Source organism: Garra rufa, chromosome 10 (assembly GCF_049309525.1).
Source record: "Garra rufa chromosome 10, GarRuf1.0, whole genome shotgun sequence".
Classification (NCBI taxonomy): domain Eukaryota; kingdom Metazoa; phylum Chordata; class Actinopteri; order Cypriniformes; family Cyprinidae; genus Garra; species Garra rufa.
This window is the reverse complement of record NC_133370.1, coordinates 17,418,277-17,444,064: the sequence shown is the minus strand read 5'-3', so window position 1 is coordinate 17,444,064 and position 25,788 is coordinate 17,418,277. Positions and strand designations below refer to the sequence as shown.

General features: G+C 36.7%; 1 protein-coding gene across 1 annotated transcript in view; it reads right to left on the bottom strand.

Moving 5' to 3' along the window:
- The window catches only part of epha4b (eph receptor A4b), a 171,638-nt gene that overhangs the window by 67,160 nt on the left and 78,690 nt on the right, over window positions 1–25,788 (bottom strand). The window contains exons 4-8 of the mRNA XM_073849306.1: window positions 22,747–22,902; window positions 16,668–17,003; window positions 11,560–11,672; window positions 7,185–7,347; window positions 4,660–4,768 (exon numbers count right to left, since the gene is read on the bottom strand). Coding sequence (XP_073705407.1) covers window positions 4,660–4,768; window positions 7,185–7,347; window positions 11,560–11,672; window positions 16,668–17,003; window positions 22,747–22,902 — 877 coding nt within the window. The remainder of the gene's footprint in view (window positions 1–4,659; window positions 4,769–7,184; window positions 7,348–11,559; window positions 11,673–16,667; window positions 17,004–22,746; window positions 22,903–25,788) is intronic.

The following is a 25,788-nucleotide window of genomic DNA, read 5'->3' as shown; positions in this document are numbered from 1 at the left end:
TTTATAAAAATGACCCCGTTGAAAAGTTTACATACAATTGATCAAGGACTGGAGTCGTCCTAATCACATGTAACCTGTGTCAAATGTAATCAAACTTTTGGATTACTTTTCTAAACAGCTGTTAAAAAATGACAATAATTTGTTTCTTACAAACACGCAGGTTTTCACTTCAACAGATGATAACTGATGGATTGGAGTTGTGATGTTTTCATCAGCTGTTTAGAAAAGTAATCAAAAAGTATTCAGATGTATTCTGTGTAAAATGTAATCAAAATGTAATACAATTTTTTGGATTACTTTTCTAAACAGCTGATAAAAACATGATAACTTGTTTCTTACAAACATAATTGATGATAATTGACGGACGGGAATCGTGTGGATTACTTTTAGATTATTGTGATGTTTTTATCAGCTGTTTAGAAAAGTAATTCAAAAGTAATCACACGTAATCTGTGTGAAATGTAATCAAACTTTTGGATTACTTTTCTAAACAGCTGATAAAAACATCACAATAATTAGTTTTTTACAAACAGGTTTTAACTTCAACAGATGATAATTGATGAACAGAAGTCGTGTGGATTACTTGTGGATTATTGTGATGTGTTTATCAGCCGTTTAGAAAAGTAATCAAAAAGTAATCACATGTAATCTGTGTAAAATGTAATCAAACTTTTGGATTACTTTTCTAAACAGCTGATAGAAACATCACTATAATCCACACAACTCTAGTCCATATCTGTGGACTCTTATTCACTGCAGTCTATCCATTAGTGAGCAGGTGGTGTAATGCTAAATTTCTCCAAATCTGTTCCAATGAAGAAACAAACTCATCTACATGGGTCAGCAAATGTTCATTATTGGCTAAACTATAGAAAACAAAATGACTGAGTCCACCTTTGAGATGCATAATTCTGCAATTTATATGAATAATTTATTGAATACTTAAAAAAATACAGCTATTGATAATTATTCCAAAATAATGTGCCTGCTTGATTTGTGCGCAGCAGAAAATATTAAAAATGTAATTAAAAGACAAATGTTGGCATGTGTAGCGTGCGCGCCAAATAATTAGGCGCTCCACTGAGGATACGGCTTAAAAGAGATTATCCTAAAGGATAGAGCGAGTTAGACGTGGGAGTAAAATAGATTTTCCAACTTTCTCATAAGTTAAAAACAAAAATAATTGTCTGGCAATGATGAGAGCAGCAGTGATGTTTGATAAGTCGAAGAGCTAAACTTGCAGGAGTTTCCCAGCCGTTAGCACCCACCTGCCGTGTTTTAATTGCTTTTTAGGGAAACAGACTTCAAAAAAAAAAAAAGTAGTCCGAATTTGATGACTGAACACCATCTGCCTGCTGTAACACATGCCAGTTTCTTCTGTTGTCCATATACAAGACCACAAATATTCTGTATTCTGTCAGCCAACGTAAGTCCCTGGTGCACCGAACAAGCAAATTAAAATAGCATTATTTATTTATTTACTTATTTTGATCTCTGCTGCTATTTTATTCACACAAAAAGAAAAGCGATCACAGGGAATAGAGTAGAGAAAGTAGAGAAAGAAATAGCTTGTGTTCTAATGACTCCAACTAAAACTTTATTTCTATTAACCAGTGCACTTACAGTTTTATTATTGAGAATTTGACTGCATGGCTGTTTACAAAAATGCATTTTTATGGTATGCTAATCATGCTTCCTTATTTCCATTCAACGAGGGGAATGACGCTAATTAGCTGTATTTCAAACGATTATATTAAAGCGTAGATCCCAGCCTCAGTCTTTCTTGTAGGCTACAAGTATTATTGCAGTGGAACAGCCAATGCTGATGTTAAAATCTCTAAATGATGCATTATCTCTGTGAGCCAGGTGAAGTCATCAACAGTACAAAAATATGCTAACGGCGCCGTAGCCTTAGCAAAATATTGCTCATGTTCTTAGAGACAGAAAAGGGAGAGAGGAAGGGAGAGAGAAACAGACAGAGAGAAGAGGAGTATGGGGAATAGAGACAGAAAATAATGAAGTAAAACAAGCTGAATACTGCAAGTCTAACCAGCTACTGTTTGTTCGCTTGTTCGTTAATGTTTCTTTACTAATTTGCGCATTCCTTCATTCAAGTACTCGCTTGTTTATGCATTATTCTTATTCTTTCTTTTCATCCTAGTGTGATTCTTATAAAATAAGATGGATATACTTGGCAGCTATAAAGACGTAATAGTAAGAGGAAACAAAATGGACTCAACAGGTCAAGTGGGATTTAAGCAGGCCAAGACATGAAGAGCGGTAAGGTGATTATGTTGTTCGATCTCTCGCCCTAAAATCCTGAGCTGCATGAAATGAAAGTATTCTCAGTGTTTGAAAGTAAGCCAACGGTTCACCTCGAGGACATACAGCTAGCCAGCAGGGGTTATTGAGGCCTGAATTCTCTGTGAAGAACGATACCGTTTGCATAATCTTTCTACAGTATGTCAGACAGCTGAGCTACAGTGGAGACTTACGCCTGAGGCCCGTAGCCAAAGGAATAATCTTCTGGCAAACCTGCACATGGTGAAATAATATAAAGTACATTTGGGGGCCTCAAATTTGTGGGAAAGACTGTATATCTTAGGGAGTCTAGAGTATAGCTTTTCGAATATATTACTGGAGTACGTCTGAATGACTAGTTGACTTATGCAAGCCCTGTTCAATCAGGCCTAATTAGACATATTATGGCCATGTCTAGCATCTAAAGTCTGTGTATTGCCAATTTAGAGAATTGTTTCTAAACACATTATAAATGTTAGAAATGTATTGTTGAAAACACATTACAAGACTGTGAGCTTTGCCATTTCTGTGTTCAGGATTTTTTCAGGCACTGGAGCCACTGAGCTTGGGCCCTCCCCTATCACTATAATGCGCATTAGCATCAGTTGTTTGCCTGCTCAGTTGTGAGTTACTATCATGACTATAGTTTGCTAGTTAGCTATGCCTTTGTACCCTAAAAGCATATCACCTAAACAGTTCAAACTGCCCGCTGTTCTTCAGAAAAATCCTTCAGGTGCCACAAATTCTTTGGTTTTTCAGCATTTTTGTGTATTTGATCCCTTTCCAACAATGCCTGTATGATTATGAGATCCATCTTGTCATACTGAGGACAACTGAGGGACTCATATGCAACTATTACAGAAGGTTCAAACGCTTACTGATGCTTCAGAAGTATATGTGATGCATTGAGCCGGGGGGTGAAAACTTTTGAACAGAATGAAAATATATACATTTTTCTTATTTTGTCTAAATATCATATTTTTTCATTTAGTACTGCCCTTCAATGTCTTCCTAGAAGACAAAATCAGTTAAATGTACCTTGATCTTCAAATTTTTGGGTCTTAATGCATTGTGTTTGCTTCTGAAGCATCAGTGAGTGTTTGAACAATCTGTAATAGTTGGATGGATCTCAAAATCATTGTCATTGTTGGAAAGGGTTCAGATACACAAAAATGCTGAAAAACTGACAGATAAATAAACATTAACTAATAGTCTGCACAAGAAAGGGCCATATCGATAAGCACAGACAGGAACATTGCTCAAAGCAGACAATTTGAACTGTGTTGAAATGTATTGTTAAAGGCACTGAATTTCTAACGGCACCTCAAAGGAGAGGAATTTAGAAATGCAACATCTCTGAAAGAGATCAGTGTGCTGACCGACCAACAGCACACGAAAGAAAACACTCTGTCAGTATGCTAAAATCCTAAAATATTAGAGCTAAAAACTAGTTTTCACTAATCGACCATACTACTGTATTTGTGTTCATCACCACTTTTGTCTTCCTCTTCTACAGTTATCTAAGGAGCACAAATAAACCCTGCCTGTTCTCTCAACACATTGTTTTTCCAGCTTTCACTCCAGACAGAGAACTCTAATTGGAAATGCATGAAGCTGCACTGGCTTGTGGGTAAAACCTGCCGAGAATCGGTCTAGTACACCACTTTTTTGGTCGTGCGCATTCCATTCGTACATATTTATAGTTTTGGTTTATAGTTGAGTGGTTTGAGATTAATTATTTGCTGCACATGAATCCATTACGTACATTTCTACATGCTCTCAGCAGGCAAACATGGGTCTTTTCTAGTCAATACTGAATAGGGCACTCAGCGTGATAGGCAATCACCTCAGATCAATACTAATGTTTTTAGAGACTTCAGGCGAGCTTTGGTCGAGAAAGAAACCGCTATTTAACTCAGTCAGAGTATATTTATTATCAGCATTAATTTATAGGCTCAGTACGTTTCTTCCAACTGACTGCACCGTCTTTTCTGCTTCAGCTATTGTTTGAATAGCAAAGATGCTGTGCAAAACGTCTCCTCAGACTTCAATTTCAAACACTTTCTTCTTGGTTTTTAGGAGCATATAAGACACAGCTCAGCGAGTGCCTGTATAGACTGTTCTAGTTCTTTTAAATGCTTCGGCATGGAAGAATCCACACTTCATTTTCTAATTCAAGGTTCAATTTCTTGTAAAATCGTTATTTGACAGCAGCTCTCAGATCTAACGAACAGAAGCCTTTTATTTTGTTCTGTAATATCAGCCCTCGGGACCAGCACACCTTCCTCCAAGATGGTTTAGAAGGACAGAATGACTAAAGCAAAGGTCAGATGGTGTTAAAAGGAAGTCTATTCTTACCGTCCGCTCACTACAAAACATGCCACCAGGAAGATAAGGAGCACAATGCCACCGGCTATGGACACTGCAAGGATTGTGGACTGGTTAGGGTCCCCAATGGCCAGCATATCTAAAGATGGAGAAGGAGAAAAAGAGACACATTTGCGTCAGTGTTAACCCTGCCATTTTGGCAGACCCTCATCACCCTCTCCACGCAGAGTTCCGGCTCCTGCCGTCAGGGAGAAGGTTTGCCTTTTCTAGGAAGGCAAAGTCAAACCGATACACAAGATCATTTGTACCATTAGTTGTTAAATACTTGAATCAGCTCTAAGCATTGCAATTTGTAACTTTTCCTGGATGATAGCTATGGGTTAATTGTGTTCTTTATTTTTCTTTTCCATTTTATTGTATCTTTTACTGTATTTATGTGTTGGCTGTGCCAATGGCTGCTGTGGAACAAATTGCCCCTCGGGGATAATAAAGAATTCAATCAATCAATCAATCAAAGACCCCAGTGACTTAATCAAAACCCTCAAGAAAGACATTCAGGAATGTGATCGGCTAGGGACAAAAAAGAAGAAGAAGGAAAACCTGTTTTTCACCCATTCAAAAAATGAAAGTAACTAATAATAAGAACAAATGAAATAAACAATACTGAAACTGTAACCTTCTGTTTTAACACAGGCTTGTATATTTTTTGTTTTATCTAGACTTGCATTTTTTCAAAATATTGATTTTTATGCAGTACAGTGGCATTAGTTGTTAAAAATACATTGCTTTTATTCACATTTTATACCAAATAAGTAATGTAACATCTTTCACGGGGAACCTTCGAACATGTTATCAACAAAGTATATATATATATTTTTTTTTAATATGTGGCATCTCAGACTCCAAAGAGGGTTAAATATTTATCTTCAATGTCAAACTTCGCTTTGGTTCGCTCTGAAAAACCAAAACCAGCTGCATTTGGCCACTAAATATGCAGACCATTGCGGGAGTCAATTTTCTAATTTACGCATGCCATCCAAATAGGTATGTTAACAGAGGGAATAACAGGCTCGGTTTGAAAGTTTCACGGCGAGTATATGGATTTTATGCTGCCGCAATCGACTCATTACTCAAAACAAATACATCATTTATCAAGCCAGGCAATGCATGAGTAACCGCCTCTTTCAGGAAAATGAATATCTCCAGCAACAGGAATTGATTTAGAATTCTACTCGACTCCATTCAGCAATCTCAGTTATGCACCATGTACAAAAAGAGAGCGCAACTTTCTGAGTCAGGAGCAGTTGCACGAAATAAGCTAACTAGGAATTTCTCATAGCTATATGATCATGCCATGATCAAAATTATAATAACCTAACCACTAGCCAAGGGATTTTTCTACATTATCAGACCAAACACACATGCAATTTACAGTACTGCCCGTTCTGCTCTGATGTGTATCGTATGAACAAATGCACGTAATGTAAGCCGTTTATGAATGTCACCGTGAGCCAAAGGCTTAAGCATTTCTCATATAATTAAAAGAGCAATTACTATACTGGACTCCGTTAACTTCAGCCTGGCAGATCAGGTCCGCTGAGCTCTGTGATATGCTTCCAGAGATGCTCGCTGGGCCGTAACATGCTTTAAATTAGATGCATATACCACAAGGTCTCTGTGTTTACCGTATGCCCCAAAGCCTTTTAAAATGTGCCTCCATTCTTTGATCCCCATCAAAGGAACACAGACTCAACACAGCCTTGTTTGTCCTCACAAGACACGGTGACACACACCGTGCTCACCTCCCAAAGACCAGAAGCGGGAGGTTTGGTAAATAAGTCAGTTCACCATTTTAAATTCAAAGCAGCGTCCTGAAACTCCCAGCATCTGCTCAACATTGGAAAGAGGAACAAAACAGACATTGGTGCCCAAAATTATTAGAACACTAGTATTTTCAGCAGCCAAAAATGTTTTTAAGTCAGTTATTTCTATATTTTGCTGTAGTGTGTCAGTAGGAAAAATCAGTTTAACATTTGTTTTGCCATTAATTGTAACAATCAAGTGAGTCTGACAACAGCCAGTGCTCCGCACAGAGATCTGATCTCAACATCATCCAGTCTTTATGTAATGACATGAAGAAACTGAGACAGACTAAATCCAGAAGAACTGTGGCAACGTCTTCTAGATGCTTCAAGAGACCTACCTGCAAAGCTACCTGAAAAACTATGTGCAAGTGCACCTAGGGCAAAAGATGCTTCAAAAGCAAAGGCATTTTTACACAAGTGCCTAAAACATTTAACAGTACTGTAGCTTTTCAGATAGATTTCTTGAAGCATCTTGGATGCATTGCCACAGTTCTTCTGGATTTAGTCTGTCTCACTTTGTTCTGTTTCTTCATGTCATTCCAGACAGACTGGATAATGATGAGATCAGATATCTGTGTGGAGCACTGAAAATACTAGTGTTCTAATAATTTTGGCAAGCACACAAAAATATATAGAAGTAAAGAAAGTAAAAGAAAAGGAAAACCATTAAGAAAAGCATAAAATAATTACCCTCATGACTAGTCTCCAGCTCTATCTCTCCACCGTAGTTGCCGTAGCCTCCGTCAGTGTGTGCCCTGACTCTGAACACATAGGTGGTGCCCGGCTTCAGCCCCTCCACTGTCATTGTGTGGGCTTTGGTCTTCAAAACTGTGTAGTTCTGGTCTCTTTGGTTCTGGAATGGAAAAACACAGCAACATTCACATTCACTTAGTGAGATTGATTTGTTAAATTGGATTCAGAGATTGAAGACAGAAAATGTGGACTTGCATAGCGTTCCTGTCTATTTTCTCCTTTATTGCGGATTACACTACTGTTTAAAAGATTAAGGTCGGTATAAATGTTTTGGAAACCTTTGCAAAGACCTGTCCCCCTTCGTTACTGACAAGCCATAACGCTCCCACACCACGAATTATGTTCTCACGCAGTGAAAAATAAATTGTGGAGCAAAGAGCACTCTTGCAAATGCACTGACAGACAAGAAAGAGCAGGTTACTTTTGGTATAAAACAAAGTCTCAGCTTTTAAATTATCATTTTTTTAAAATTCAAACAAGAAACACCATTTTGCTGCTCTTAAATGTGTTGTAATAGATCACTGTAACGCCTCAGTTTAAGCAACATGTGAACCAATCATCTCTTTCTCTTTACTAGTTATGGCACAAAATAAACATGAATGAACATCAGAAGGTATCGTAACCGTGAAAAGATGTCAATACACACCATTTTTCAAGTTCAAGTCCACCAACATTAATCTGCTTTCCTGACTGATTTATTTTAATTTTATATAAATTGGCAGATTCTGTGTTATGATTAGTCAAATCGACCGTCAATCAAACCGTGGCGAGTGGTCAATGTAAAGCAGATTTTTTTAAATGTTTTTTTTTTTTTTAAATCACTTAATCAATATGAAAATATTAAACGTAAGCCTTCTGTTAAAAGAGAAGTTCACTTCCAGAATAAATTGCTCACCCCCATGTCATTCAAGATATTCATGTCTTTCTTCCTTCAGTCGAAAAGAAATAAAAGTTTCTGAGGAAAACATTCCAGGATTTTTCTCCAGTGGACTTCAATGGTGGCCAACAGGTTAAAGGTCCAAATTGAAGTTTCAATGCAGCTTCAAAGGGCTCTGCATGACCCCAGCTAAGGAATAAGGGTCTTATTTAGCAAAACGATCACCCATTTCTGAAGAAAAATTACAATTTATATAGATTATCCAAAAATGCATCTCTTGCACTAGCTCGACCTCACACATTACGTAACCATGCAGGTGTGACGTAGGTGGAAGTACCGACCAAGTGTTTACACAGCGAACGTGCAAAGAAAGTCAAACGCCCTTTACAAAAAAAGTGTAAACAGTGATGTCGGACAATTTTTAAGTTGGAGAAGAAAATGTTTTTTATCCTACCCTACCTTTCTGAACTGAAGTACACAGACAAAGAACTAACAGTACATAAACTTTCCAAGCATTTGTGGTTAAAAAGTATATACTTTTTTTTTTTTTTTTTAGAAAATAACAGTTTGTTTCACTAGATCTCATTTAGGATTGTGTAGAGCCCTTTGAAGCTGCATCGAAACTGCAATTTGGACCTTTGACTGGTTGACCACCACTGAAGTCACTATATGGTGAAAAATCCTGGAATGTTTTCCTTAAAACCTCAAAAAATGTCCTTGTGACTGAAGAAAGAAAGACATAAACATCTTGGATGGGATGACATTGGGAGGTAAGTAAATTATCAAGAAATGTTCATTCTGGAAGTAAACTTCTCTTTTAAATCTAACTGTGATGTTATGCTAACAATGGTAACCATTCAATCTAATACACTTGTTAATGCTGTTTGATGTAAACGGCAGGGTGGCAGCACTGATGTGCAGCATGTAGAGCAGCAGAATTTCGAGGTTGTGCTGTAGAATATGACATAAGAGGATTAATGAAGGATATTATTTCAGCAGCATGTTAACACTGTAACCAGCAGGCATCATATTTTGAGTCATTTTAGAGAGGCAGATGCTGGGGTGCTAACAGACCAGGCCAAGGCTTTAATTTACACTGTTTGACATGATTATTGGTGTGATTATAGTTACATGAGTCAGACATCTGCAGTGGTGTGTGAATGTGAGTCTATGAATACTGTGAGTTGATTAATTTTGTAGTAATTACCAAGACTGCCAGCTAACACTTAACATGGCAGTTTCACTTATTCTCTGAAGCATATTGTACACAAAAATGGCAAGAGCTGGCTGAAAGTGCTGGTTTGGATGTGGCTGACTGATTTTTACTTTCAGCCAGCAGTCTGGTTATGCATTACATTTACATTCACGCATTTGGCTGGAACTATTATCCAAAGCTGACTTTCAAGGCAACCAAGTCTTGCAAAATGATCTTTTAAAACTGATTATATTATTCTAGAATGGACAAAATGAGACTCATGATATTCCTCAGAGAAATGAGCCACCAGCTACCAGTGACTGAATCAGTCCAGTGTTGCAGCCAAAACACCCTTTCAAAACGAATAAATCTTTTCCAAATATTAAAGAGCATCTCATAACCAAATGGGTTCTGGGAAAGACTTGGTCCTTGTCCACCACACCCAGAATGAAGCATTGCAGAGCAGGTTTGTGTCTGAGACCGTGGGATCGTTCCAGTTCCAACAAACACAGCATGAACCACACGATCTCCAATGCCAGACACCCATCTGGGCATTCAGTCTGAGCTGACATCCCATAATCGCACAGCAACCAGTATGTGTGCCAGACTAGACTGGGTCAAACGATTGCATCTGTGCATGTCTGATGTAAAAAAAAAAAGTCCTTTTGCCTGTAACCAGACAGTATGCTTTGAAAAGTTTAAGAATAGATCTTAGAGGAGATGGCATATTTTATTTCATGGGAATGAAAATGAGGCTTATTTAGGGATAGAAGTTTAATCTGTTTAATATATGTAAAAAGATTTTTTTTTTACAAATTTTTATTTTAAAATATATTGAGTAAGTGTAGCCTGTTTAATGTGTACAAAAGTTTCAATAAAATAAATGTTCAATAAAATAACATAAATGCTCAATAAAATAAAATAAAATATTGGGTAAGAGCAAAAAAATAAAATAAAATAAAATAAAATATTGGGTAAGTGCAGCCTGTTCAATGAGTTAAACAGGTTCAATAAAATAAATAAATGTAAAAAAAATAATAATAATAATAATAAAAAATAAAGACCTTAAAACAGGTTCTAAGAGAACCTAAGCAAAACAAACAACAAAATAAAATACTTGATATTAATTTCTTTATAGACTATGTTTTTAATAAAACAAAATGAATGTTTAATAAAACAAAATAAATGTTCAATAAAATAAAATAAATGCTTAATAAAACAAAATATTGGCTAAGTGCAAAAAAAAAAAAAATTGGTAAGTGCAGCCTGTTTAACGAGTTAAACAGCTTCAACAAAAATAATTAAAATAAATAAATAAATAAATAAAACTAAATAAATGTTCAATAAAATAAAATAAAGACCTTAAAACATTTTCTAAGTGAACCAAAGCAAAACAAACAACAAAATAAAATACTTGATATTAATCTCTATATGAACTATGTTTTTAATAAAACAAAAAGAATGTTCAATAAATCAAAATAAATGTTCAATAAAATAAATAAATAAAATAAAATAATAAACTATTGGGTAAGTGCAGCCAGTTCAATGTGTACAACAGGTTCAATAAAACAAAATAAATGTTCAATAAAATAAAACAAATGATCAATCAAATAAAATAAATGCTCAATAAAATAAAATAAAATAAAATAAAATAAAATAAAATTATATTAGGTAAGTGCAGCCTGTTCAATGTGTACAACCGGTTCAATAATAAAAAAAAAAGTTCAATAAAATAAAATGAAATAAAGACCTTAAAACAGGTTCTAAGCGAACCAAAGCAAAACATCAAAATAAAAAACTTGATATTAATTTCTATATGGACGATATCTTTATCCCTTACAGACTGGTTTTCATTACTTATTAACAACTGTGTGTGTGCATGTTCTCCTTAAGGCTGGATGTGTGTGTGTGAGTCTGTTTATACAGGTGCGTTACAGTGAAGGTATTCTCTCTGATCGGTGACGTCAACCCTGGTTTCATTCTCCCGTTATAATTAAAGAGCTATGCGTATATGTGTGAGCAGTCGGCTGTGGCGTACAGGGTCTACTGATTGCTTTCATTCCCAAAGGCATGATGATGCTTCAGCCCTCAATTACACATGCCAGGGCTGCCTGGACAACTGCAATCGTTACAGCTTTTAATGGAGGTCAAAGAAGCATGTGTGTAATCTGTGTGTGAGGATGATAACTTGGCTTGTTAGAGCACTGCAGGTGGAAATAAAAGAAGAGAAGGAGATGTACCTTCTCATAGTAGATGACTTCATATTCCACTATGACTCCGTTTGGTCTGTCGGGTCCCTGCCAGGCCAGTGTGATACTGTCTTTACTCTTTCTCTCCTTCAGGATCACATTCACTGCAAACAGAGTGACACAAAGGCAAAGTGAATGAGAGAGAGAAGAGCTGCAATGTGATGACGTGCATACTAAATGGTAAAATTATATCACTTTAATCACAGCTTCTTGACCCACATGGTTTTATTCCAGTTACAAAATTGAAACAAAATAAAGCCAGAGAGCTCAGAATCCCCTTACAGACTTGAGAGTGCTTTACACGCATACACACAAGTGAAACCTTTGTCTAAAGAGAGACAAAGGGGGCCACACAACAGCAGGTAATTACACTCTTGAAACACAGTCTAACACCTTCGCTGTCTCTCTCGTCTGTCCCTTCAGCTCTCTCGCTACAGCAGGACGGAGAGAGAAAGAGAATGAGAAGGGGGGAGGGAGATGGCAGCAGAGACAGCGGGGCTGATATTTGGTCAGATGGTTGGAGGTAAATTCACCTGGTGTCCTTCACCTTTTCTGTGATCTGTGAACAGCCTTCAAAATTACACCAGACCCACCCACACACACACACACACACACACACACACACACACACACACACACAGAAACTCCTTGAAGACAGTAAATTACATGACCGTAAATAAGTCATTTCTGGTCAGGTACAATTGCTTAAGGTTTCCACATTTTTTAACCAATATTTTTTTCTGTGACTACTGGATAATGCTTTTATTCATTGTGGAGATAAAAAGTTGAGCAAAAAAAATGGTGGAAAAAAATACTTTAAAGAGGTTGAACTCACAAATACAATAGCCTTTATTATTGATTGATTTTTTTTTATATTAATTTATTATTATTTTTTTTTTATTTTGTTTTATTGAACATTCATTTCGTTTTATTGAACCTGTTGTTCACATTGAACAGGCTGCACTTATTGAATATTATATTTTATTTCATTTTATTAAACATGTATTAATTTTATTGAACCTGTTGTACTCAATATTTTATTTTGTTTTGTTTTATTTATTTAATTTTTTATTCCCATATTTTTATTTTATATTTTAAATAACAGAAATAAGCTCTTATTATACTTAGACATATATTGAATTAATTAATTTAATAATGCAAAATAAAAATAATAATGAATTAAAAACCAAAGGAAGGAAATAATTTTTATTCTTTTTTTTTCATATACATCACCACAAGTTTTTGAACAGCAAGATGTTAAATGTTTTTCGGAAATCATTTAAATATTCTGATTTGATGTTAAAAAAAACAAACATTTATTATTATTATTAATATTATCATTATTATGTTGAAAACAGCCAAGTAATTTTTTTAGGTTTATCTGATAAATAAAAAGTTCAGAAGAACAGCATTCATCTGAAACTGTCTTTATCATCACTTTTGATCAATTTAAAACAAAAAAAGTATTAATTTTCTATAATTTCTTTATTTCTCATAAACTTTTGACTAGTAGTGTACAGGATATATTATTCTTGATTTGCTTGTTTGTTTTATTTTAAAACACCACTTATTTTATTTTTTATTTAATGAACTAGAATGTAACAAAATCTGAAATAAATAAGTGAAATAAAAGTAAATAAACAAAACTAGCTTGTGGTACTTTAAAAACGTATCTCCCATTGCATCAGGCTGAAAAAAAAACTTTCTGTGAAGAGTGTGCCATTAAATGTGAATTTTTATGAGCGGCATTAATTCCTAAATTGCTCTAAACTATATAATATTCGGATTCGGGTTGGTTCATGGTCTGACGTGGCTGAATGTATAAATCATTGGGATCTTTGACCCTGTTCAGACACTAAGCGCTTCTCTCTCAGTATGTGCCCGTTCTGCTCAAGAGCATCCCTCTACAGCCCCAACACCTTCATACATATTTAATACCTCAGCCGGAGCCTTACACAAACCCCAATACCACCATATACACATTCACAAACACACATTTAATGAGAACAGGCCTGCACTGATGACCCTTGTCGGCCCGTCAAGGGTGTGAGACAGGAAGCTGTCAGGGCAGTTGTGTCTTCAGCACATTTTCGCACCAGTCTTGACTGTAGATCACATATTCGATGACATGTATTATTTAGAGCATTTGGATTACTATGAACTTATGAACTTCCACAGAGGTTGTGTGTGTGTGTGTGTGTGTGTGTGTGTGTGTGTGTAAGACAGAGATGGGAATCTGCAAATGCCAATCTGGTCGAACAACAACCCTCTGGCTGTACCAAACCTCTACTTTGTCTGATATCGAATGCTGGGACCTTGAGCAGAGCAACACTTTCAGGAAAAATCCACAATACGCTGAATCACAAAGACCAAAACGCAAACGCACACCAGACGCAAGGGCTGTCAAACACTGGAGAGTTTTGAGAGATCTCATTGAATAAAAAAAGATAACCTTCACTGTCAGTGGAAAGGTTTGGGATGTATAACATTTTGAATAAGAAGGGGGGGGGGGGACTGAAAAAAAGAGACATTGTTTACCTCTCTTGAAACACAGACGCACAGACGTTGACTACAAAAATTCCTTCAAATCATATTTGGAGTGTTTTGTTTATGGAAATCTAATGAGGACCTCTTCACAAAGAAACAATTGCCTCAGGCATGCTAGTTTTCAGTTTATCAACATGTAGCGTTGTGCCGACTTTGGCATTCAAAGTGAAACACTGCGTTCTATCCAGGTCCAACACAATGCAACATTTGAGAATTGAATAATTTATCAGTCTTGAAAGCAAACTGTTGCATGATATGACAAATTTCAGCCAATCAGATCCTATTTGATCTTAGGTTTTAAAGGAGACATATCAAGAAAATCTGACTTTTTCCATGTTTAAGTGCTATAATCGTGTCTCAGGTGTATCTACCAAAGAAAACATGAAAAAGGACAACCCAGTAACTTTGTTTTGGTAAACCTTTCTCTGTAAGCGTGTCAAAAAACGAGCAGCTCAGATTTCATTTCCTCGAAGACTTAGAAAGGGAATCTTATTATAATATTAACGCCCCTTAATCTGTATGCTTCGACTCATAACGCTGTCATTTAGTTTTCAAAAGCGACAGCTTACCAGTTCTAAAACCATGGCAGAAGTTCAAGCAAAGCATGCTAACTGTTCTGTTGTTTGCTGCACGGACAAGCACTGAACACTACTTAGTGTCCCAGCCTCAGAATAGACAAGACTAATGTAAACATGATTTTTCACAACTGTTTACCTCAGAAATAACAGTTTTTGTAACATAAACTTGTGTATTTGACAGTTTAAGTGCAATAAGACATGAAAGATAGAGAGAAGCAGAGTAGGCAGAGTATCTGAGGAACGAGCTGTAACAGCCCTATTCTGGAAAAGGGGGGCAGGAAGCAGCAGATCATTTGCATTTAAAGAGCCGTGCACGAAAACAGCATGTTGCTGCTTTTACTCAAATTAGGCATTTTGATATAATAAATGATCTGTGGTACCCTGGAAATCCAGAGGTCTCGCGAGAGCACAATTTGAATTGTCTCTGCAAGACACTCTGGCATCGAGCAATGATCCACATTACTGCATTACGTAAGCAGTTCTGGGAACCAATCAAATCGGTGTATCTGATGCAGGCGGGCCAGAGGCGAGCTAAGCTGATGACGACAGCGCTCCGACGTCCGGAATCATTAGTAAACAGATGAACACCAGTTGTTTGAAACGGCTTTGGCCGCTACAATGAACGAGTTAGACTTGGCTTTTCATATAAAAGAGGAACAGAAAACCGCGCTCGAATCGTTCCTTTGTAAGAAGGACTTTTTTGCTGTTTTGCCAACTGGATACGGCAAGAGTTTAATCCATCAGTTAGCTCCGCTGGTAGCTAAGCGTATGGGGCTTAGTGAAAACGTAGTGATTGGTCGTGGCGTTATCCAATTGCGTGCATTGAGAGTTTCAAATGCATGCTTGGTGCCGCCCCTCCAGTTAGACACTTTTCATTACTCGATGCCAGACCCTTAATCTTAATAGATTAGGGTCTGGATTTTTCCAGGCTAGATCTGTGGGGTATTCTGAGCTGAAACGTCAGACACATTCTGTGGACACCTGAGACTTATATTATATACTGTAAAAATGGGCTTGAACTGTTAGTTCATCCAAAAATGAAAATAAGGCCATTATTTACTCACCCTCCAGGCATCCTAGGTGTATATGACTTCTTTATTTCAGACGAATGCAGTCAGAGTCAGTGTTTCTCTTTATCAGTCAAAAACAAGTTCAATAAAGTGCATCCATCCATAATAAAAAGTGCCTCTTGTGGCTCCATGGGGTGAATAAAGGCCTCCTGTAGCGAATCGATGCAATTTTGTAAGAAAAAATATCCATATCTAAAACTTAATAATCGCTTTAATCTAGCTTGTGCGAACAGTCATTTAGGAAAATTTGTCTATATAAAATTGGTTTATATCGAAATCCTCTGAAATGTTTCTTAACAAATCCTCGTTTTTAACTTCTAATTCATGAACAGCGCTTAGTTTACCTTTCTCCACAGCGTGTCTACGTTTGTTACTTCTGAGCGGTTTGTATGCGCAATGCCGACATCATACGTTATCCACCGGAAGCAGCTTTCATGTACAACCAGTTGGCGCAAACTAGATTAAAATGATTCTGACGTTTAAATATGGATATTTTTCTTACAAAAAAGCATCGATTTAGTACAGGAGGCCTTTATTCACCCCCAGGAGCCATTTGAGGCACTTTTTATTATGGATGGATGCACTTTATTGGACTTCTTTTAAACTGATGAAGAGAAGACCTGCCTATGCCATTCTAAAGCTTAGAAGTGCCAAGATAATTTTTAATATAAATTATTATAAGTTTTTTTTATAATTTTTAATATAACAGTTGCATTCATCAAAAAGAAGGAAGTCATATACACCTAGGATGCCTGGAGGATGAGTAAATAATGGGCTAGTTGTAATTTTTGGGTGAACTATCCGTTTAATAGGTCTCCTTTAAACCATCAGATTTTGCTATGGGCACAATGCAACAAAAATATACACCAAGCAACATTATCATAAAGGACAAAATGCAGTCTACCTGTTTGACCGGTGGTGATGTTGACAATAACTTGTTGTTTAGGCGTCGGGCTCAGATCTGACACTCCATTCACTGCCTCTATGCTGAAGGTGTAGTTGGTGTTGGACAGCAGGTCCGTGATCAACACTTTGGGGATCGAGAGACCAAACTGTCTAGGTATGAAATGGACGCTGTTACTGCAGGGGCCGCATGTTTTGCCGTCGTTAGCGCACTTCCTGCAGTGGACATTGTAGGTGACATCCCCTCGGCCTCCGCTGTCTCTGGGAGGACTCCACTCTAAAGTCACAGAGGTATCGTTTAGGGTGGAGATGGGGTTCTCGGCTGCAGATGGAGGCCCTGGGAGCAAAAAAAGAGAGAAAATATAGAAAGTGTGTGATTTCAGTTTGCTCAGTTTGTTTGTAAATCCAATTTGCCTTTGTACTTTATGAATCTTCACTGGAGGTTCTCAACTGGTGTGGTGTGACCCAAAAAAGGTCTAAAATATAATAAGAAACAAACTAAATATGTTTAAATAAAAGTTTATTAACTTTTAAAAGGAGGATAACACGCTTCCTGTATTTTCTAGCGTTGAATACTTCATGACCAATGGGTCACTTGGTAATTATGCTTAACATAACACAATATTTGGTTCAGTGTTTGTTTTACATCTTAGATTGATTTTTGTAAAATTGTAAATTTAATTTCGATTAGTAATATGCATTGCTAAGAACTTAATTTGGACAACTTTAAAGGCAATTTTTCCAACTTTTTTTTTTTTTTTTTTTTGCACCATCAGATTCCAGTTTTTCAAATAGTTATATCTCAGTTTATTTATTCAGCTTTCAGATTATGTATAAATCTCAATCTGTGGTCCAGGGTCACAATTGAGTTCCAAACGTAAAAATCCTATTCAATTTTTGCTATAGCAACTTCTCCACTTTTCATTTCACATTTGCCAACCAGAAAAAAAAAAAAACCCACATACTGTGCAGCACTCTCACTAAAGCAAGCACACCAACTGAGATATTGAGGAATAAATAAATATGAAGAAAAACCTAGAAGTTCTCCTGTGCAGTTTAGCTGGAACTTTAACACTAAATGCTTCCTCTATTGCCTTGATGCAGTGCATTAAGGGTAACATTCATTCGAAGGAGGGCATGATAATGAGAGGTCTGAAACAGGTTGTGGGATGCTGGATAGTGCTGCCATGGGGTATTCTCTATAATAGTCTCCTAAACCTGCAACTACGCACAACTACAGAAAAGTTTCACCGTTCAGCAGGGTGTCTGCTCATTGGAATAAGTGAGTGTGAGGGATAAAAACAGGAAAATACAGCCAAAGGAAAGAGAATAGGATAGGAAGCTCTGCCAATGCACGTATTCCACACGGACACAAATTGTTTTTGCAAAGCCTCAGTAATCAAACACGCTCATCTCTATTCCTAGAGAGTGATGGTTGCGTTGACTGCTCAAAGGGTTTGAAGAGTCTGCGAGAGAGCTTCAGGATAGAGAGAGTAAATGAAGCAGAGGAAACAGGGGATCAGGGTGGAGGACTTTAAATGTCTGTGGTGATGACATTTCACTAGATCTACTAGTTGCTATTGGAAAGGGAGGGTTCCTCCGGGACTAAGATCAGTGTGTGTGTTTGCGGTCACCTGTAGATGAAGAAGTCTATATGTTGCGCAACCTAAAGATCATTCCAGCCACTGAGATAAAAGACAGTGTGTTCTTTTAAAGGTCAAAAAAGGGTAGGATCAAACTGAGTATAAAAAATGTTTACACTTTATTTTAAGGTCCAATTCTTGCTATTAACAAATCATTAACTATGACTTCTGCCTCAATAAACTCCAAATATGCTGCTAATTAACAGATATGTAATATGGTCATGCAAAATATGTGCTTTATAAGTAGGGGTCGACCGACAGATTTTTCAGGGCCTATGCTGATACCGATTATGACAGATAAAGAAGACCGATAACCGATATTTTGAACCGATATACATGTCTGGTGTAAAATTAATGTCAAAATAAAGAATAACAGGCCTCTGACCAAAGAAAACTGTAAATGAAAATGGTTTTAAATGATTTTGTTAGCAAATTGGATTTGAAAATGACCGATAACCATGCAAATGTTTATTATCTGCGCCTATAATTATAAAAATGCTTAATATCTGTGCTGATAATTGGCTGACCCCCATTTATAAGGACGAATAAACAGCCTAAATGTTATTAATAGGCATGTTAATAAGCAACTAGTTAATAATGAGAATTGGTCCCTATTAGGGGTGGGCGGTACACCGGTGTCATAGTCAGCACCGGTGTGACATTGCGCCACGACATGGATTTTCTAATACCGTCAATACCGTAATAAATCAATTATGTGCCTCGAACGGCTGCATTTACACCAATAATAGCTAATTCTAAATAATAAGGCATTAAATTTTCTTCAAACGTTCAGTTGTGGTCTGAATACCTGTCCTTATACTATATATCTTGTTGTAAATAAAAAAGTAAAACATATTCGTATCAGCTTTGCAGGTGGCAGGTAAAAGGGGAGTGACCATTAAACGACTGGTGAAACATCGTGAAGAAAGGTCGGGCCTGATGCCTATACCAGGGGTGGAGTGGCAATCGGGTACGACCGGGACTTTTCCCGGTCGGCCGGCCGAAGGATTTATACAGCGGATCACAAATTGAGCGGGCGCGAGGTGAACTAATATTGTATATAATTATCGCACTTTCAATATGCAGGGTATAGAAATCTCTTTTAACTGAGTGCTCGCGCTGTTTACTTTTACTTTCGATTTTGCGATAACGCACACTCTGTGTAAAGGGAGCAGCACATCTTATGATAGATATTTGTCAGTGAGTACAAGATTGCAGCAAATCCTCCAGTCTATTTTTGTCATCTCTCTTTACTTTCGACCCATGATCATTCAAATCTAAAGGTCATTGTACACTGAGTCCGATTTTCGTATGCGTTTTTTTTTAGTTTTCTCATATTCGCCATCCTTATCAAAATGCTTATTATGGATGCGAAAATGCAGAAAATCAAACACGATCCGAATTTTTTTATGACGGACGAAAGTTTCAGAGGCAGTGTGTAAACTCAATTAACATAACCTGTAATTTTTTTTTTAACGTGCAAAAATCTCATGTGTGCAATGACATTACCTCCAGCAGCTTGTGTTGGATGCAGGGTTGCCAAGTCCGCGTTTTCCCTACAGAATTGGTCTACTTTTAAACTGTTGCTATGGGTTGATTTCCCCCAGTTATTTAAAGGTTTTAAATTTTGCAGAAATTAAATTTCAATAAAAAATAATTTTTGTTTTGTTGTACACTGTTAAGTAAGATCTTTAGGTTTTTTGCAAAATAAATATGTTGAGAATGCATAATACTCTCCCATGTCTCTTTTTGATAAGGATACCTACCATTTACTTATTATATTATAAAAATATTAACTTTATTCACATACTAAAGGGACAGGACAGGCTACTCCTCCCAAAATGTACCAAAAAAAGTAATACCGTGATATTATACCGTCACCGTTCAAAAGATGAAAAATACCGTGATATTAATTTTAGGTCATATCGCCCACCCCTAGTCCCTATAACTAAAGTGTTACCACTTATTCTTAATGATTAGAATATGTTTATTCTCTGTTATTTAAAGGTGAACTATATGATTTTAAACAAAGCAATTAATAATTTTGTTTAGCCAGGGTCCATTAAAATATGCCTATTTCTATTACATGCTATTTTTTAAAACTTCTGTTCAGTAAAGAATCCTAAAATAATGTATCTCTGTTCACACAAAAATACTCAGAACAACTGTTTCAGCATTGATATCAAGAAAGTTTCTTGAGCACCAAATCAGCATATTATAATGACTTCTGAAGAATCACATGACAGTGAAGACTGTTTATACAGTATTATACTGTATATATCAAAACCAGCTTTCCGTTTATGTATGGTTTGTTAGGATAGGACAATATTTGAAAATGTGGAATCTTAGGCCGGTGACACACTGGATGCGTGGCGTAAGCGTCTCAGCTGCGTGGCGTGTCCGTTTTTATTTCGGCTCCCATGTTAACAGGTTAGAGCTTGCACACTGCCTGCGTGAGACGCGCGTCTCAGGCGCGGCTCGAGCCGCGCGGAAAACGCGTGCTTGCTAGAAATAGAACCGACGCCTATTTTTCACGCGACACGCAAGCGTGTTGGAAGCGTTTCCAGGCAAAATAGAATAGGAAAATATGTTTATAAGTCATTTTGTACACAAATACATATTAATTAATGATATTTTGATGTTGGAAAGTTTATAGGTAGACAAAAATTCAGATATATATGTAATTTAAAAATAAAAAAATACAAATAATTATCGATTTTCAAATATTGCACCTGTCAAACAGTCTATTTTGCCGTAAATACTGTTGACGGTGTCCTTTATCAGTAGGCTTTATATTGAAGTTGAAAATGTTGTCGTGAAGACAAGAGCCTGGTCTGTCGGAAGCCTCCCTATGTCACCTACAGCAGCCGCAGCGCGCCAGCGCCGCGTCAGGCACGGTTCTGGTGTGTAAAGACACAGAAAAAGCGACGCAGCCGCCACGCAGCTGACACGCATCAGAAACGCCACGCTCACGCCACGCATCCAGTGTGTCACCGGCCTTAGGGTGCAAAAAAAAAAATCTAAAAATATTGAGAAAATCACCTTTAAAGTTGTCCAAATTAAGTTCTTAGCTATGCGTATTACTAATCAAAAAATACGTTTTAAAATACTTATGGTAGGAAATATACAAAATATCTTCATGTAACATGAACCTTACTTAATATCCTAATGATTTTTGGCATAAAAGAAAAATTTAGAATTTTGACACATACAATGTATTTTTGGTTATTGCTACAAATATACCCGTGCTACATAAGACTGGTTTTGTGGTCCAGGGTCACAAATAAATGCAACCTTGATGAGCATAAGAGCAGTTTTCAAACTGAACATTTTGGGATACCACATAAAAATGACCGGATGGAAACACTAAGATGTGAATTCAATTTCCAAAATGGGCATAAAAAATACACATTTTACACGTTTGAGGTATTAAAAGTTAAGACATGTGCATAAACAGAATGTGATGTTGTTGACATGCATGTGTGTGATTTACAGCTTATTTCTAAGTAATCACATTAGCAGACCATTTTTATTTCCTGGCACATGATTTTCATTTACAGTATAAACAGTCTCATTTCGCTGCTGTTGCCCAATTAATTTTAGCATTACATTAAGCAAGCACGGTTTGTGTGTGTGTGTGTGTGTGTGTGTGTGTGTGTGTGTGTGTGCGTGTGTGTGTTTGGGTTAGGAGGTGAGTTTGTGTGTAAGTGTGTGTTTGATGTACTACAACTAAAGGTCATTAAGTACATCCATATGTTTAGCTGCATGCATGATTTGCCTTATCAGATGAATGAGTCCTTTAATTAGGATCTGTCGCATTGGGTGCTTTCTTTCTTGTTCTTTTCTTTCTTTCCTTCCTTCCTCTCTTTCCGCCCTTTACACACACACATGTACTGTACACACACACACACACACACACACATATATAGGCAATGACTCACTATCCCAGTCTATATAAGGTGACCTCACCAGTCTTGTAAACGCAGTGCTAAACGTCCAATCTGACGTGATGTATGATGATGAGACAGTGATGAAGGTGAAAATGTACTGAGCCCAGTCTATAAGAATAAATAAGGAAAACAGCCTCCAGCCTTATCTTATTAACAGTCTGTCCTCCATCTAACCGTTTTTTCCATGCATCTGTCCGTCCATCCATCCATGCATAATTAAAACTATTAATTTAACATTTTATCCATCCATGCATCCACATTTTTTATCCCTCTTTCCATCAGTTCATCCATCCATCGCACTATGTGCCCACCTATCCACCCCTTTATCCATACACTTATACTGTACATTCATGCATACCTAATTACCTCCACCTATCTATTCATCCTTCTTCCCATCAGTTCATCCATCCATGGATCTCTCTGCACATCAACATTCATGCATGGTCTATCTAACATAGATTTATTGGTGTAGTGCTGGATCACTTACGGGTGCAGGCCATTGACCGTGGATCCATGTCCGCTCTGTAAAATCCCTTCTCACAGGAACACTCAGAGGCTTTCTCCTGATGGGAGAAACTGTGAGGAGGACACTTGGTACAGTAGGCGTCCATGGAAGAGGCCTTGTAGGTGCCCGGCCTGCAGGCTGCAAAACAGAAACATAAAGATTGAAATGTTAGACATACAGCTTTACAGAGCACTCATGTATAACAAACAAAACCAAAAAGAAAAAAAAAACAAAGTAACACAGGAAAAATACAAAACTAAACAAATAACACTAAACAAAATGAAATTAAAAACTAACTTAAACAAAATGAAACAACACAAAAGAAAAAAAGATGAAAAACCAATTGTCATCATCAGAAGCGAATAAGACGACTTTGGGTCATGACTGTTTGTCTGACCAATGAGAGACAGCATTTGAGAAACCTGTTTAAAAAAACAGTCATTATTTTTTTTTTTTTAAATAGACACAGCAACTAAACACCTCAGTAAATACACATTTCTTTTTCCTTTTCAGGGCTGTTACAACATCCCGTGTTCTGTAAAAATGGGTCAGTCAACACGGACTTAAATAACCAGCGGAGAAAAACGAGCCTGAGTGCAGGAATTGCAAATAGTTTATGAAGCGAAACAAAACACAAAACAAAATAAAAAACAAAACTAAACAACAAAAAATAAAATCAACTAAATAAAGCAAAACAACATGAAACAAAACAAAGCAAAACAAAAAAGCAACACACAAAACTAAAACAAACAACATTAACCAAAATGAAACAAAGCAGAATACGAAATGAAACAAAACAAAATAAAACAAAACAAAGCAAACCACGAAGCAACAACACAAAACTAAAATAACACTTAACAAAATGAAATGAAAAAACTAAATGAAATGAAACACAAAATTACATAAAACATGAAGCAAAACACAAAACAAAACTAAACAAACAACACTTAACAAAATTAAATTAAATAAAAACGAAACCAAAAAAAATGAAGCAAAACAATGCAAAACAAAGAAATCTACAAAAAAATAACACTAAACAAAAAGAAATTAAAAAAAACTAAATTAAAGTAAATGAAACATCTAAAAGTGAAACAACATGAAACAAAACAATACAAACAAATCTAAAACTAAAAATGAAATGTAGCAAACTAAATGAAACAAAACAACTCAAAGCTAACAAAAACTAAATGAAACAAAGCGGTACAACACAAAACGAAAGGCAAAATAATACAAAACAAAAACATGAGACACAACAACACAAAACAAAATTAAATGAAATAAAACAAATCAAAACCAAACATGAAACAAAACTAAACAAACATGAAACAAAATGAAATAAATAAAAAACTAAATTAAACGAAACAACTCAAAGTGAAAAACGAAAACAAAACACGAAGTGAAAAAATACAAAACAAAACATGAAACAAAACAACATGAAAACAAAACAAAATATACTAATTTAAAGTTTTGAAGATTATCTACCAAACTGTCTAGGTGGTCTTCCAGATTGACCTCTAATGTCAATCAAATTAACATATTTGCCACCAGAAAAAACATGTAAAATCAGTTGTCATTGTCAAAAGTAGGGTTGTGCCGATAGACGATAGTATCGTGTATCGACGATAGTCAGAGATATCGCCTGTTGCTGATGCCTTTGACGATAGTAAGACGATTATTATTATTATCATTATCCGTCAAAAAGGCACCTAACTTTAGCGATGCAGCGGGGAGAGTCGGTTCTAGGATGCTTCAGAAACTTGCCGCGGTATAAACACAAGCATAGAGTAGATAGTGCCGCAGATGTGTGCAGTGAAAATGGGTAAGAGATTTATTCATCATACAGTGTACATAGATTAAGTGTAGACTTAAGTGTAGACAGTCATCAGGATAACAGAGGTAGTAAAATGTGGTTTAGGCTGAATTAAATACGATATATCAGAATCCGTCTGTATATGGGAAACATAAACATTCACCTCAGTAACATCAGTATGCGTTAACTAGAATTACGATGCGATAAAATGGCGCTAAACATACGCACGAGAATTACACGCACATCGCTTCTCCACATTCTATATGAACTGAACTACAACATCACCTGATGACAAAGATCAGACATATAGTGGTAGCATAATCGCAATATGACTGGTATAGAAAGATACATTCATTTGCATTCGCGCACGCACATTTACCGCTCCCTGAAGATAGCAGAGAATGAAACCGAAAGTAAACTTTAACCTCTCCGACAGAACTACCGTCAGCGCTCTGTACACGCACAACTGTGTCACAAGTCACATGCACTACCCTTACAAAACGAATAAGGACTTTATTACATATTGACACATTTACATATTATTAAATAAATTATCACGATAGTATCGTGTATCGACGATCTCACAAGCTGACGATAGGACGATATGAAAATTGAGCATATCGCCCAACACTAGTCAAAAGCGAATGAGTTTGGGTTTGAACTGTTTGTCTAACCAATGAAAGACAGCATTTGAGAAACTTGTTGATAAACAGTCATTATTTTCCTTTTTTTCTAAGAGGCATTGCAACTACACACCTCAGCTGTAAATACACATTCCTTTTTCCTTTTCCAAAGCTGTTACAACATCCCGTGTTCTGTAAAAATGGGTCAGTCAACACGGACTTAGATAACCAGCGGAGAAAAATGAGCCCGAGTGCAGGAATTACAAATAGTTTCTTGTAGCAGAGCGTCCCCAAAGGACTTCGCAAAACCAAAACACATCCTTGAGACCTGGATTCAAATTCCAACATTTCCCTGCCTCAGAGTACACCACGATTATGTTTACAAACCCGAGAACGGCAACCTGACTCTCCCCTCAAAATACAGCCATTTCTGAGGGGGGAAAACAGCTATCTCGCTATCTCTTTTCTATCCATCTCGCTTTCTCTGTCCCATCTTTTTCACATCTGCCTCTCACATTCATTTGTTTGCCTCAGAGCCCCAATGGATGACCCAATTTCTTAGCCCCTCTGAGGAACCACGCAAATACGTGA